The 14,287-nt window shown below is 35.2% G+C and overlaps 1 protein-coding gene across 2 annotated transcripts; it reads right to left on the bottom strand.

The window, feature by feature from the left end:
- Positions 1-3,263: 3,263 nt before the first annotated feature.
- On the bottom strand, positions 3,264-12,380 carry LOC105041840 (uncharacterized). Of its 2 annotated transcripts, none has more exons than XM_010918886.4 (6): positions 10,286-12,380; positions 9,437-9,870; positions 8,979-9,140; positions 6,893-6,968; positions 3,693-3,851; positions 3,264-3,546 (listed from the first exon to the last, which is right to left on the bottom strand). In XM_010918886.4, the coding sequence occupies exons 1-6, from the start codon at positions 12,251-12,253 to the stop codon at positions 3,445-3,447; spliced, it is 2,901 nt and encodes a 966-aa protein (XP_010917188.1). In that variant the 5' UTR covers positions 12,254-12,380; the 3' UTR covers positions 3,264-3,444. The 2 variants fall into 2 exon arrangements, with proteins under 2 accessions (XP_010917188.1, XP_010917190.1); XM_010918888.4 differs by having other exon boundaries at positions 8,979-9,059.
- Between the last annotated feature and the right edge of the window lie 1,907 nt (positions 12,381-14,287).

The following is a 14,287-nucleotide window of genomic DNA, read 5'->3' as shown; positions in this document are numbered from 1 at the left end:
GCTATTAGGATCGTGACAGCCAATAAAACACTTGGACCACTCTGACAATTCCAGATCTACATGAAAAAACAAAAAAAGGTATGATTAAGGATTCTATAAGCATTGTTAACTGCAAAAGTGCCAGAGTTATGCTATCTCCATACCAACTCATCCTATTCCCTGCCCACCTGACATCCCTGGAGTATGTCACCCCAACTCTAGACTTGTGATTACAAAGAGGACAGGAAAGATACATACCAGTGGACTGCTATCCACCCATCTATCCTCCGAAAAGCTGTCCTGCTACCAAGCTTAAGGCTCTCTATTCTAAGAAGAGGATGACACACCTTTCTGGGGGTTAGATGCCACTGCTAATCTAGAATTCCAACCAGGAGACCTTGGAGTATAATAATTTAAAGTGGATGTTTTGAGAACTAAAGGGCCGCGGGAATGACAGGAGTTTCCATCACCATTTGCTATGGAGGGCACAGTTAAAATTTCCCAACTTAATTCCTTCCAGTCCTTTTTGTCTCTTACTAACTACTAAGATAACCTGGCCTAGCTAACCGAGCAAGGTCCCCCACAGTCTAGCCTCTTCCCTCTCCATAGACAGCCTCATCCAATTTGGTCAGTCCTCTTGATGACCCATCTCGGCAACCATAGCACTGATATCGGATTACTGGGATCTTAACCCCAAACCTGAGTGGTCATGAACGATCTCTGTGCTTTAAAACAATTTAAGAAATAAATAACTATTCGATGATATCTATTCCAAACACGAATCTAGTACATATAATTAACATGAGGATTTAATATAAAACAACTAATAGAATCAAACGCTGGCGTCGGTTTCTTTTTTTTTTTTTTCTTTTTTGGTATGAGAAAGGAGGGAGGATCCACCCTATATTCCGGCGAAGTCAAAAAAAAACTCTAGACAATCGTAATTTTTGATTTCGGATTGTGGATAACAGGATAAGAAACCAACATCCCAAAATCCTAATGCTCTACTCTCACTCTTCGCAATGCACCATTACACCCGTCCTCTCACCGAGGCCCCATGTCCAAACCCAATATCTCCTCCCCTTTCTCCCCTCTATGCTGTCTTCCTCCTCCCCCCACTCTCTCACCCTTCCTCTACTCTGTCCAAACCCAATATCTCCTCCCCTTTTTCCCCTCTATGCTCTCTTCCTCCTCCCCCTCCACCGTGAGTACCCTGTATGCTCTCTTTTTCCGGTTTTGATATATATATTAGAGCCCCATGTGGTACAAGCATCTCAAAAATGGTGCAACGGAGTGAATGGTGACTGTCGTTAATGGCAACGCAAAGGATGCAAGGAAGGTTATAGATGCACTGCCTACTACAACCACCTCACCCAAAAAAAATTTGCCGGGAGATATTATTTGAATTTTTTGATTAAACTAAGGTCTACCCAATATACAGCCAAAGGATTAAATAAACATCTGTATGGATTCTTATATATTCTCCCGGTTTAAGATCTAACGTCCTCTATAAACTCAAGATTTAATTACTATCAAATCCGATCAAAAGCACCACTTCAACCCACGAGACTATACTGCATATCCCTCTAATTCATATAAGTCATGGACTATACCTTTTTTAATATTACTTGTCACAATCCAAAATCTCATTCGAAAAGATTAATCTAAAAATATTATTTAAATTTATACTTAATATTTATCCAGTACACAATTATTGCAAGACTAAATACATGGTTATATGGTTCCTCACAAGACCTTTTCCAGAAGGTATGGTTGGAAGAAGGGAGCCCAACCATGTGGTGATGGTGGTGGTGGGAATGGAGGTGGTCCGGTCTTTTTTTAGCTAAACGTGGCCCAATTCTTTGACGGCTCCTCATGAGAAAACCTAGGGTCAGGGGATTGCTCTTTTAAGGCTTGGGAAATTCTTTGTGCACCATGGATGGTGTAAAAAATCCAACATAAAATACATCATTTTATGTGATTTATCCATGTAGCCACCACTTTCTAAAGCGCATTTAATACTTGCAGTTTCATTTTTTTTTGTTTGAAAATTTTGAATGACGAAAATACTCATGCTCTTTTAAAAAATTATGACATCTTATGTTAATATTATGACATCCTGTACGCAGAAAATCATAATTTTGATATAGTATGTTATAATTTTTTTTGAAAAGTAAAAACATTTTCGTCATTCAAAATTTTCAAATAAAAAGACAGAACTACAGACATTAAATACACGTTGAAAAGTGATTGGACAAAAATACTCCTTCTATATTATGACATCCTAAATCATATTATGATATTTTATATATAAAAAATTATAATTTGATGCATGATATCATAATATGCTATCAGATGTCATAATTTTTTGAATCATATCATGACATCCTACATATAGAAAATCATAATATACTATAAGATTTCATAATTTTTTCTAAAGAATAAAAATATTTTCGTCATACAAAATTTTTAAATAAAAAAAAATACAACTGCAAATATTAAATATGCATTGGAAAGTGATGGCTACATAGACCAATCACATAAAGTGATGTACTCCATGTCGGATTTTCTACACCACCCACGATGCACAAAGAATTTTTTTTTAAGATTTTCAGAAAAGAATCCAAAGCTTGATTCTTTTGGAGGAAATAAAAGAGTTTGTTCACTCAATCTAACCAAATCTCGCATTATACATGCTGCAGTCTGTTAAATCTTCAAATTAGTAGTCCATTTTAAAAAGGACCTCTTTTGAATGATCTACATATGTCCTATTAAAAGGGGAAAAAAAGAAAAAAAAATTTTATTTAGAGCTAAGCCCAAGACCACCACAGCTATAAAAGCACCATCCCATCAGGCCATTGACTTGCCACAGTAAACAAAAATAAAATAAAACATACTTTACAAATATCAAAAAATTCCTTCAGTATAAATAGTCGCGGGACATTCTAGATCTGGTAGCATCTTCATAATTTTATATGTGATCTTTTATAAGTCCCATTAACAGAATTTTCAATAGTGTTTGAGAAATTTTATCAGTGAAAATCAAAATGTAATAAAGCAGACAAAAAAAAAAATCAAATATAAGTGTGCTTTACACCAATTCATAGAATTTGTAGGCCAAAATCATTGCAAAAAAGATTGACCATACACGAGGGTTGCACTAAAATCTCAATGTATGCATAGATCCTTGGATGTATATCAGGACTATGACATTGATATGTGAACCAAAATAGTAGATAGGGTTTTATAAACCCAAAAAGATCAAAAATAATTACCTAAACATATGGACCATTTCATTCGAAAAGATCTATTCATTCTAGTCTGCAAATATTATCCACTTTCATGTAGTTTCTCTATATAAAAGCTTCGATCTGAATCATATCCCCCATTTGCCTCACCGCCATATAAATGTGATCCAAGGACAAAAGATGTATACAGCCGCTGCAGAAAATAGATGCAGTTGTCTTACAAAAAGTCGGGGATTTCAATTTGATGTAATATATGCCCACTCAATCCAATGATCGTAACCAGGGGATTTGAGTGACCATCCAAGAATGTGTCTGTGACCTGCATAAAAACATTACTTATCATGTCTTAAGTTCAATTTAAATGACATGTAGATTGTCTGCTTAATGCAACCTTAAAACAGCACTAGCTCACTTTAAATATGACGAGCATTCCGAAGAATCAAATTATTGGATGGCTCTAAATACCTGGTTGCATCCAAATAGTTTAAGAATCCTGAGATTTGAGCAGTTGTCAACAATCAATCCCAGTGCTTCATCAGTCATCTTGCGGCAGAAGGAAAGATCCAGATTTTGTAAATTTGAGTAACACTTCCGGGAAATGGCAACAGCTGTGTGTTCTGCAACCTGACATAAGTGTGTAGGTCGTAGTCAATATTCATCAGAATTGGCAAGATGAGATCCAGAGATAGAAAAAGGTCACCTATGAGTTTTTGGAAAAAGAATATATTCAAAGCAAGAATCTACAACCTCTCAAGTTTCTTAAAAAGCTCAGTCAAAATGCCAAGATATTGTTTTCATGGAATTATTTGATATACACTTCAGCTAAAACAGATCTATTTTGGCTAAGACTGAATCTGAACTGGCTGAAACTAGCCATCAATGTTTTTTTTCACAAAAAAAAAAAAGAAAAAAAAAGCTTAGTTTTGCTATTTTCTATCATATTATTGTTATTTTTTTATTATCCAAGTACCAGCATGTATTTGATTAAGGCACTGTTTGGGATTGCTGTTGGCAGTAGAATTTTTGGAACTTTTGAAAGTAGAGCTTTTGAGCAGTAGAATTTTGGAAAATAGAGTTTTTACAAAATACTATTTGCTATTTGGTAATCACATTTATAAAGTGCTTTGGAACTTTAACATATGTTTGGTAATTAAAATAAAAAAATACTTTTGGTATGATAAAATGACAATAAAAGATATTGTATAGTAGAAAATAATATAATATAATATTATATATCAAAATATTATTATACTATATAATATTATTATCATATAATATAACATAATATTGTAATATAATATAATATTATTATAATTATAATATAATTTATAATATAATATGATATATTAGTTATAATCTAATGTAATAATAGATTATAATATAATATATTATACTATATTATTATAATATAATTATATTATATTATTATTAAAATATTATTATGTTATACTATATTATTATAATATAATAATATTATAATATATTATATTATATGGCTATAACATAAATATTATTATATTTTAAAATATTATTTTATTATATAATATTATTATCATATAATTAATATAATATATACTATAATGCAATATGATTATAATTATGATGTAATATATAATGTAATGGATTATAATCTAATCTAATGATAAACTATAATATAACATATTATATTATATTATTATAATATAATAATATTATAATGGATTATATTATATGTCTATAACATAAATATTATTATATTTTAAAATATTATTTTATTGTATAATATTATTATCATATAATGTAATATAATATAATATATACTGTAATATAATATTATTATAATTATGATGTAATATATAATGTAATATAATATAATGAATTATAATCTAATCTAATAATAAATTATAATATAGTAGATTATATTATATTATTATAATATAATAATATTATATTTTAAATTATATTTTAATAATATCATTATATTATAATAGATTATATTATATATTTATAATATATCATAATATTAATTTATTATTATATTATATTATGAGATTTGTTAGTAGATATTTCTATCATTAAAAAAAATTATTTAAATAAAAAAAAAATCATATTAGTCAGAAAGTACTTTTGGAGAAAGCTTCAAAATAGAGCTTTTCTCAAGTAGACATTTTCAGCTTTCTGACAATGCCAAAACAGTTTTTCGAGTTTTTATCAAACATCACTATACCATCCCAAAGTACTTTATGAAGGCTAGAAAGTATTTTCTGGTACTCTAAAAGCTTAGCCAAACATAATCTAAATAATCTCTTAAACTCCAAAGAAAACTCCAAATCCAGTATATTTGTAAGTTCTGCTAAAAAGTGAAGATATCAATACATCAGACAATAAAAGGCATCAGAATTGCTAAACATGACAAAACTTTATAAACAAATGAAGTTCACCAAATGATACAAGCATGTTCAAAGTACAAAGTATCTGCACATTTTATTTCCGTTTCTCTAGTTCTTTTATTTTTCTAAATCTTCCAATTGTTTCTTGACTTTTTTTTTTTTTTTGACTTAGACCCCAAGAGAAAGGGGGAGCTTGTAGAGATCAAGGTTTTGATAACCTAATATCTCAGTTATGTTGGTAGATGGGCAATATAAAGATGGATGAAGTCTCAGTTTATCAGGGCCAAGATGATAGGTCAGGAAAAATTTGAAAACAACTGAGATATTCTGAGATGTTGGCATATCAGAACAAAAATATGAAAATATAAGCCATTGTTGTTAGACCAAGATTACTTGCCATTAAACAGAATTATTGTAACATTTAATAATTAAAAAACTCAGATGCAGTTGTATTGAACATCTCAGCTGATACATCGATACCTTATCAGCTGATATCTTGGGATATATTGTGTTCATGTTAGTCAAGATCTAATATGTTATCATGATGCCCCATAAGGACACAAACCATTATCTCAGCTGAAATCCCAGCCATGATGAAAACCTTTATTGAGATAACCTCCCAGCACAACATGTTAGCCATCAACAACAAAAGACCAGATAATCTATTCATATAAGCCATCCTAGAAATATAACCTCCATCCTCCAAACCCTAAATTTGTTGAAACTTCCCTTCTATCTTTCAAAGCCTCTTTATGTCCTCTCTAAATCAACAAGAAAAGGATCTAAATCATAGACATAAACCATGAAAAAGAACCAAAGGAGCAATCTGAGCAACCCACCAAACAAGATATATCTTTTTGCCAAGATGCGATATATGAATGGATTTGCCTGTGTTTCTCTGTGCCACAATTGAATGTCTATATCATAAATGTGTGGTGCTGGATCCCAGGCCAAAGTCATTCAAGAAGGCACTAAGTAAGCTACTCTTTTAGGAAAAAATAAATTATGTCAAATTGTCATGCCTATAAAATCACAACATCACACCTAAATATTGTGTGGCTTCCTGACCCAATGGATTATACAGTCAATGTGTCAACACCATAACAAGTACATCTTTTTCACTCATCCAGTCTTTAGCTCTTTATTTGGTCAACCTATTTGCGCTAGGAGATAAGAGTTGACTAATAATTTTAAACATAAATCTAAATCCAAGCAAAAGCTCCCATAACTTCAAAAATAAATAAATAAATAAATCAACTATCTTACAAAGGGATAACTAAAATATGCAAATGTGACCTTTTCAACACTGTTCAGTGAAAGTTCAGTCAATGACCCTCCAGATGCTTCCAAGAATGCAGCAACTGCTTCATCACTGCCATTTGATAGCAATAGTTAGGTTAGAAGTACAAGAATCTGAAAAAAAAAAAATTGATGAGTACATGGAATCCAAGATAACTGAAGAAAGTTCAGCAAGGCAGATTGCATGCAAGTGTAAGCAAAGCTTTGATAGAGCTTCAGGTCATAAGCAATTCCAAACAGATGATGGGGAAAGAATATGAAATAACAAGCCCCTTCTGTTCTTTTGGTATACAATCCTTCAAAAAGTGTCCAATAAGCACAAGTTGGTCTTCTAGAAAGGCTTTAATATGACCATACTCGATCAAGTTTCAACTTTCAACAATTTTATTTTGTTATAGAATGAAATACTACATTTGCAACGACAACTGTTGGTTTTGAACATGCTGCATGGATATGAAACTGGGAAAAAGATCATTCTGATTTGCTGTAACAAGTGAATAACAAGATGATTGCCAATTGCCTTCCAAACCAGAGAGAAGTCTTAATATCACTTATTGTGGAACAATGACAAAAACTTGGTCTTATTAACATTAACATAGGCTTGCAACCCCTACTCCCACCAAGTACTGTTAAGCAGAATGTCAGGACCATGTTCCAATTAGTTATTACTTATTAGCTTCTAATTTTTATCCAGTTGGATTATAGCATAACCCATGGAAAAAGCTAAGCTTGAATATTAAAATAGCAATAAATGAATAATTCTGATTTCAGACTTAGTGAAACACTAATTGGTTTCAATGCCTGCTTTTCAAAATCATGTCCACTCAATTCCAGAGTAACTGACCATACAATTTATGCTTTAAATTTCAATACTAACCATGATCGAATAGGACAACAATATGATTGGCATCCAGAAGTAATGTTCTTACATTCTTAAAAAATGTCTAACTATGTTAGATATTGGACACCAACAAGAGAACTAATAAAAGAGGGAGACAAGAAAGCCCTTCCACAGGAGAATTAAATAATCAGCTATCGAGAGAGAAGCTCCCACAGGTCTACATTACTAGGAAATATAACATTACCATCAATAGAACTATAGAACCGTTGACAAGCTTTCGTCAAAGGGGAGAATAATGCAGTTAGTGCTGGGCATATAAAGTAGCATTCTTGAACTAACCTGCATTGCATAAAAGCATGGCACAAGGTTGGGCAAAAGCACCCCATTCAAGACCAGCCAAAAAGGAGACAATCGACTAATTTTAACTGGTCCTGCTTGAAACCATTCGACCAGAAAAATTACAGAAATACCTCACCAAATGCTGGTTGAGTTCCATTAGTTATAATGACACTATTTAAAAGTTTTGTTGTTTTATAATATAGAGATCAAAATAATTTGTTTTACAAGGTCAAGAAAAAGGAGTGATTGGTCACTCATACAAATTATTTTCTTCAACCTAAAAAATTGCGATCAAAATGATTTTCACTCTTTTCGCCCTTAAGCATATCCCTGAAACGTTAGTTAAACTAGAACTTGAGAAAATAGTAGATTTTTTTGCAAGGCCCAAACATGTGCTCCAATAGAATAAGATTGAAAAAGTCCAGTATGGCATCCTATTTCTTCCACAAATTCCATAATTTCATTTATCAAGTATTCTGGAACAAAATTCAAACCTTTTTTCATTTATACTCTCAATCCTTCATTCTGAAACTGAAAATGATATGACCAACAGGTAATATGACACAAGTATTTCTGCATGGTCATGTGTGCCCAGCTCACCAATTGCCATCAAATAAAAATAATAGATCATTCCCAGGTCTGCTGCCAACCCTAAGCCAGTTGAGGATATCAATGTGCGGTGAAAAGCCTAATCACCTTCATAACTTGCAGGCTATTTGAACTTTCCTACTTCCTAGATTCTAATGATAACAAAATAGTTAATAAGTAGTAAAATTACAAAAAGAAACATAAAAGAAGGCATGCTTGTATGTTCCAATGTGAAGGTTTGAATAAATGTGATATAATGCGGATGCCAAAGAAGCTAACAACTAAGTAATATCATCACATAGATAAAGAAGGAACCTGAATGCACTACGGCAAAGCTTAAGTTTTTGAAGCAATCTGCAACCATTTGCAAGGTGTTCTATTGCAGAATCATTCAACCTGTTCAAGTTACGAAGATCAAGAGTGCATAATTGTGAACAATTTTCCGCAATAGTTTTAATAGAAGCAGTAGTCAACTTCCTGCATCCCAGATGAAGATAAACAAGAATCAGAAGCCCATTTATAATCATTTGTAGCTTTCTTCATGAGGGAACAGATAAAGTATTAAAAAGGGACAGGAGTCCTCCATTAGTGTAAAAAGTAGATACAAAACTGCAAAACTGGCCAAAAATCAATCATGAAAATATGAAAACAAGCGACAAAAATTTTCAAAAATGTGATGGAAGATATGTTCTACAAGCATAAGAGAATATGTAGCAGCCATTTCAATTACAGCAGGATCACAATGAGGTTATGAAATGAGATAAGGAACATACTGACAGCCAGCGAAGACAAGCTCCCTCATATTTGAACCACAAATAGGAATCAGCCGGTGCACAAATTTATCACAGACAGATTGAATGCCAGCCACTGACAAAAGTTCCAAATACTTCAGCTTTTTTAATGCTGGAAGAATCAACATAGCATCCACATTTTGGCAATCATCAATGTATAGTTCTCTTAATACTGAATCTAACTTTTCTACTAGATTAGTGATTCCGCTTGATGTGATAAGGGAACACTGGCTCAAATTTATAGAACACAATAAAGGTGCTGATGAAACAATTGCATTTAGCCCATCATCTGACAGACGATATGCACCCCTCAGAGATAATGTAGTCAATGATGGCAAACTATTTGGGGACCGGGCCAAGATAGCATCCACTACATAATCCGGCATACATCGACCACACAGGTCAAGTTGCAGCACCTGCTTTCACCAAAGGAAAAAAAAGAAAGAAAAAATAAAATAAGATATAAACATAGGATATAGCAAGGATAAATTATAACAATTGCGTGAAAAAGAAAATAGTTTAATCAAGAAACTAGAACATAAACATGAGACACTAACACCTTTGACATCTTTTTTCTTTTTTTGAACCCAATACACTAACAATGATGAATTTGGCAAGCAACATTTGGTTATCATCAATTGAAAAAATGGGCAACATAACCAGAGTTAGAGGTTTCTGGATGAGAACATTAATAATTTTTAAACAACAAATTAAGTTTAGATAATTACCCAAACTAGAATTCCACCAAAAAATGCTGTCCCTTTAGAAGAAGGGTATTATGGTTCAAAATTAAAAAAAAAAAAAAAAAAGCCTTAAGTAACTTCAGGATACCTTCAAGCTGTCAGTGTTACATCGAATAAAAATGCCCTCAAACTCTGCTTCTGTAGCCCATGAACAATCACTCAAATGTATCTCTGTGGGAGTTCCACTCATGAGAAGACCAAGAATACGAGCACTCATCTTCCTAGAATTGCAAAGCATCAATATGAGCTTGTGCTTGATAACATCAGGAATCCCTTCAAGGGATTCAATTTCTTCGGCATTATCTGATAGTACTTTCAGGCACAAATCCTTAAGCAGTGGAATTAGCCCACCCATGGTCTTGCATTTCTTATCCTTTGAAGGTATCCATTGGATCCCCACTTCAGTAGACTTGTTCTTTGTGGAAGAAAATCTCAACTCCCGAGCCCTCAGTCTTGCAGCACGCTCCTCAATGATCTTCATGGCAGTAGAGAATGGGCCTGGCCAATCCTCATCCTCATGGTCAGTACCTGGCACTAAATCTTCTAGTTCTTCTACTTCCTCTTCTTCCCCTTCAGCACCATCATCTTCAGGTTTAAAAAATGCAAATTTAGGAGCTAACTCTATAGCTTTCTTTCTCTCTGCTTCCCTTCGGGACCCCTTCTGTCCTACTTTTGGCCTTCCAGAAATTTTTTGCTCCACCAATCTATCCTCATCACTTGAGTGCCCCTCAACTTCTTCTGCACCAATTGCACCCATTGTTGACAAGAAATCATCTACCCCAACAAACTCACCCTTTCCTTTCTCCTCAGAATTATAATTTTTTCCCCCTGTACCACCTGCCATCCTCCCATTCTCTTCTTCCCTGTCCCCCAGAACTGCGCCCAATTCAAGAGCCATGTCGTCACTTGCTTTCTCTGTACACCCAACATCTACTCCCAATTTCGCTTTCCCTTTTTCTTCATAGCTGTACCTCCTCCCTTCATGAACCATCTGATTCCCATCCTTTTGAACCAGATCAGACTCACTGCCATTTACTTCTATCCTTGTCTTGGCAATCTCGAAACCTGATCTCAGCTTCATGTACCCAGCCTCCACCTCCTCATTGATGATCTCCTCGCCAGTGGGAAATGGACTAGGACAATCCTTTTCTTGGCCCTCATCAGGCTCTTCATCTTCTTCCATGCAGCCTCTTTCTTCAGGCTTAAAAACTTCATCTCTGGGACTCAAATCAATAGCTTCGCTCCTGTCTGCTACTACTCGGAGCTGCTTCTGCCCTTTTGGCCTTCCAGGCCTGCGCCGCTTCACTGACCCATTCCTATTCCGTGAGAGTTCCTCGACTTCCTCTCCAACAAGCGATCCCCCATCCGATTCAACCTTAGACTTATCAGTAAACATGATATCATCTTCTGCAACCAATACTCCATTTTCTTCCTCTTCAATACCGAATCGTACCACTTCTTCATTGGATTTTCCAGCATGATCAACATCCAATACTGTCTGCGCCATTTCACCAGTTGTCTGATCTCCATTCTCCTGAACCGGATTGGAATCGAGACTATTCACTTCAACCCTGCTCTGGGCAATCCTGGAACTCGATCTCAACCTCATGTACCTCTCCTCCACGCCATCCGCTGCAGATGAGTTCATAGACGGCACCGTATCAACAGGATAACCCGTTGCCATCGTCCTCTCCAAAACCCTTGTTTCTCCCCCTCCCCCCTTTCTCTCCTCTCCTGCACTGGAAGCCCCAGTGATCCGCTTCCTCTTGCTGCTCGTCTCCCTGGAAGAAACGACGGCGCTCGCCGGAGCGGGGGACATGGACGCAAGGCGGAGGCTCCGTCTCCGGGGAGGCACCGATCTAGAAGAACCAAAACCTAACCCTAAGACAGTCTCCATCTCTGGGGAGGGAAATGAGGAGACGAAGGAGAAGGGGGATCTTGCCGGAGTGGAGGGCTCAGGCGGCGCCGGCGCCGGCGCCGGCGGTGGCGGCGGCGGGCTTTCTAGGGTTTTCATCGAGATTTCGGGGCCCACCACTCGAGACCTCAAAACCGTCATCGGCCGTCGATTTGGCGATCGAGAGAGAGAGAGATTTCCCGCGCGAATGAGAGGAGGCGGAGCCGCGGAGGGCTGGGAATAAGATCGGGAAGTTTATGGACCCGTTTCCCGCCCACGTTCGGGTGTCTCGGGGGGCACGTTATATGATGGGGGAAGAGGAAAACATCAGGCTGGACACCTGTCGCATTTCCAATTCTTTTGGCTTGCTGGGCACGTTAAGGAAGGTGTTTTTTTTTTTATTTTTATTTTTTATTATTAGGCCGAAGCTGGAGCCAATGAACGTGACGCTTGGGAAGTCGCATCCGTGCAGTCGACGGTCGAATCTGAGAACAGCTGCGGGATACGAAACACGAATGGTGTCGTTAGATGACAAGTTTGCTGACACGTAACCCTGAAGCGGTAGGCTCTTTAGGTGGTATCTGAGTGGAGTTTTGCCTCAATGTTTCGATAAGCAACACCGTTAACCTCCCAACCAATCTATCATTTCAAATATGAATCCAAGATTTGGCAAATAAATTGAATAAATCTCGGCTTTGGAACAGCGGGAAACCAGCGGGTATATGTCCAAAATCGCCGAAGTCAACCTCCAAGAGAAAAGTAACATGGAGGTGGATGAAATTCATTTACAACAAGAATTTCGACAAGCAAAATAACAAAATTGTGAAGATAGATCTTGTTGCTTTCTATGAACTGTTGAATATTAAAAAGTTTCTTAATTCAATGGATGACATTGACATATTCTTTGATTAGACTGCCGAGCTTAAGAAGGTAAAATTTGTTGCTCACGGGTGGAAGAATGGATTCTTGGCATAATGTGAACAGTTATAAATTGCCACATGGGCATGGCAATTGAATAAAGAATTTATTAAAAGTACACTCTTTGATTATGATCAAATATTATTTCAATAATACCAAAATTGCAGGCAGCGCAACCCAATACAAGAGTTTATACATGGAAATTCTTTTATTTGGCTTCATGTAATGATTTAATTGAAATCGGATCATAACAAGTTCCTAGATTCACGATGGATTAAGGCCTATCATCCATGACATTATCTCTATTTAATCTATTTGTATGGCATGAGGCATTCAAGACAACAACTATTATAGAAGTACAATTGGAGCAATAATGAAATCAATTAGTAAGAAAGATATGGCATATTTAGTTCACAATCAGAATCGAAATTGGAATGGATTGGAATCGAAATCAGAATGTCTGTATCACCTAATATAATATATCTGGTTTATGACTAAAATCAAAATGGAATTTGAATATTAGAAGAGAATAGAGATTTGATTTCGGAAGATTAGGACCTAGAACTTTTCTCCACCAAATGGTTAGAATAAGAGTTACTAATTTTCATTCTCATTCCAGAAACTAACTTTTTCCAACAAAACATGCCTTTATTGTAGCAAAACCTTTATATAAGATTCCTCTAGTTCATTAGAAGGTTGTTAGAGACCCGTATCATCTGAAACTTGAGAAACAGACAATAGGTCAACAAGAAAACAAAGGGATGCAATAGGTGATGAAGAAACTTCTCAAAATTCATATACATGCACAACGATCAGTCTAGAGATGGACCTAATGTTATGTTCTCAAAGATAAGTATCTTAAAGGATGAAGAAGATTCTAACTACCTACTCAATGAAAAAGAAAAGCAGTATACTTATATTAGTAAGGGTGAATCTCTCATAGTGACAAGGATGTCTTATAAGACTTGGGAGTATGTCTATCTCTGATGCCAAATAATATTATTTTTCAATGTATTGTTAACAACCTACATGACTTGATTATAGATGGAGGTAGTAGTGAGAATATCGTGTCTACAGTGATGGACAAATTATAATCAAAGATAGTGAAGCATCCTTCACTACATAAAATTGGATGGATTAAAAAGGTTGGTGATATGGAATTAACTAAATAGTGCCGTATTTTATTTTCTATAGAAAAATTTTATAAAAATGAAACAGTTTGTGTTGTAGATATTGATGCATGTCATATATTGCTTGGAAGACCGTGATACTATTATA

This window comes from Elaeis guineensis, chromosome 3, assembly GCF_000442705.2.
Source record: "Elaeis guineensis isolate ETL-2024a chromosome 3, EG11, whole genome shotgun sequence".
In the NCBI taxonomy this organism is placed as follows: Eukaryota; Viridiplantae; Streptophyta; class Magnoliopsida; order Arecales; family Arecaceae; genus Elaeis; species Elaeis guineensis.
This window is presented reverse-complemented; position numbering and strand designations above follow the sequence as displayed.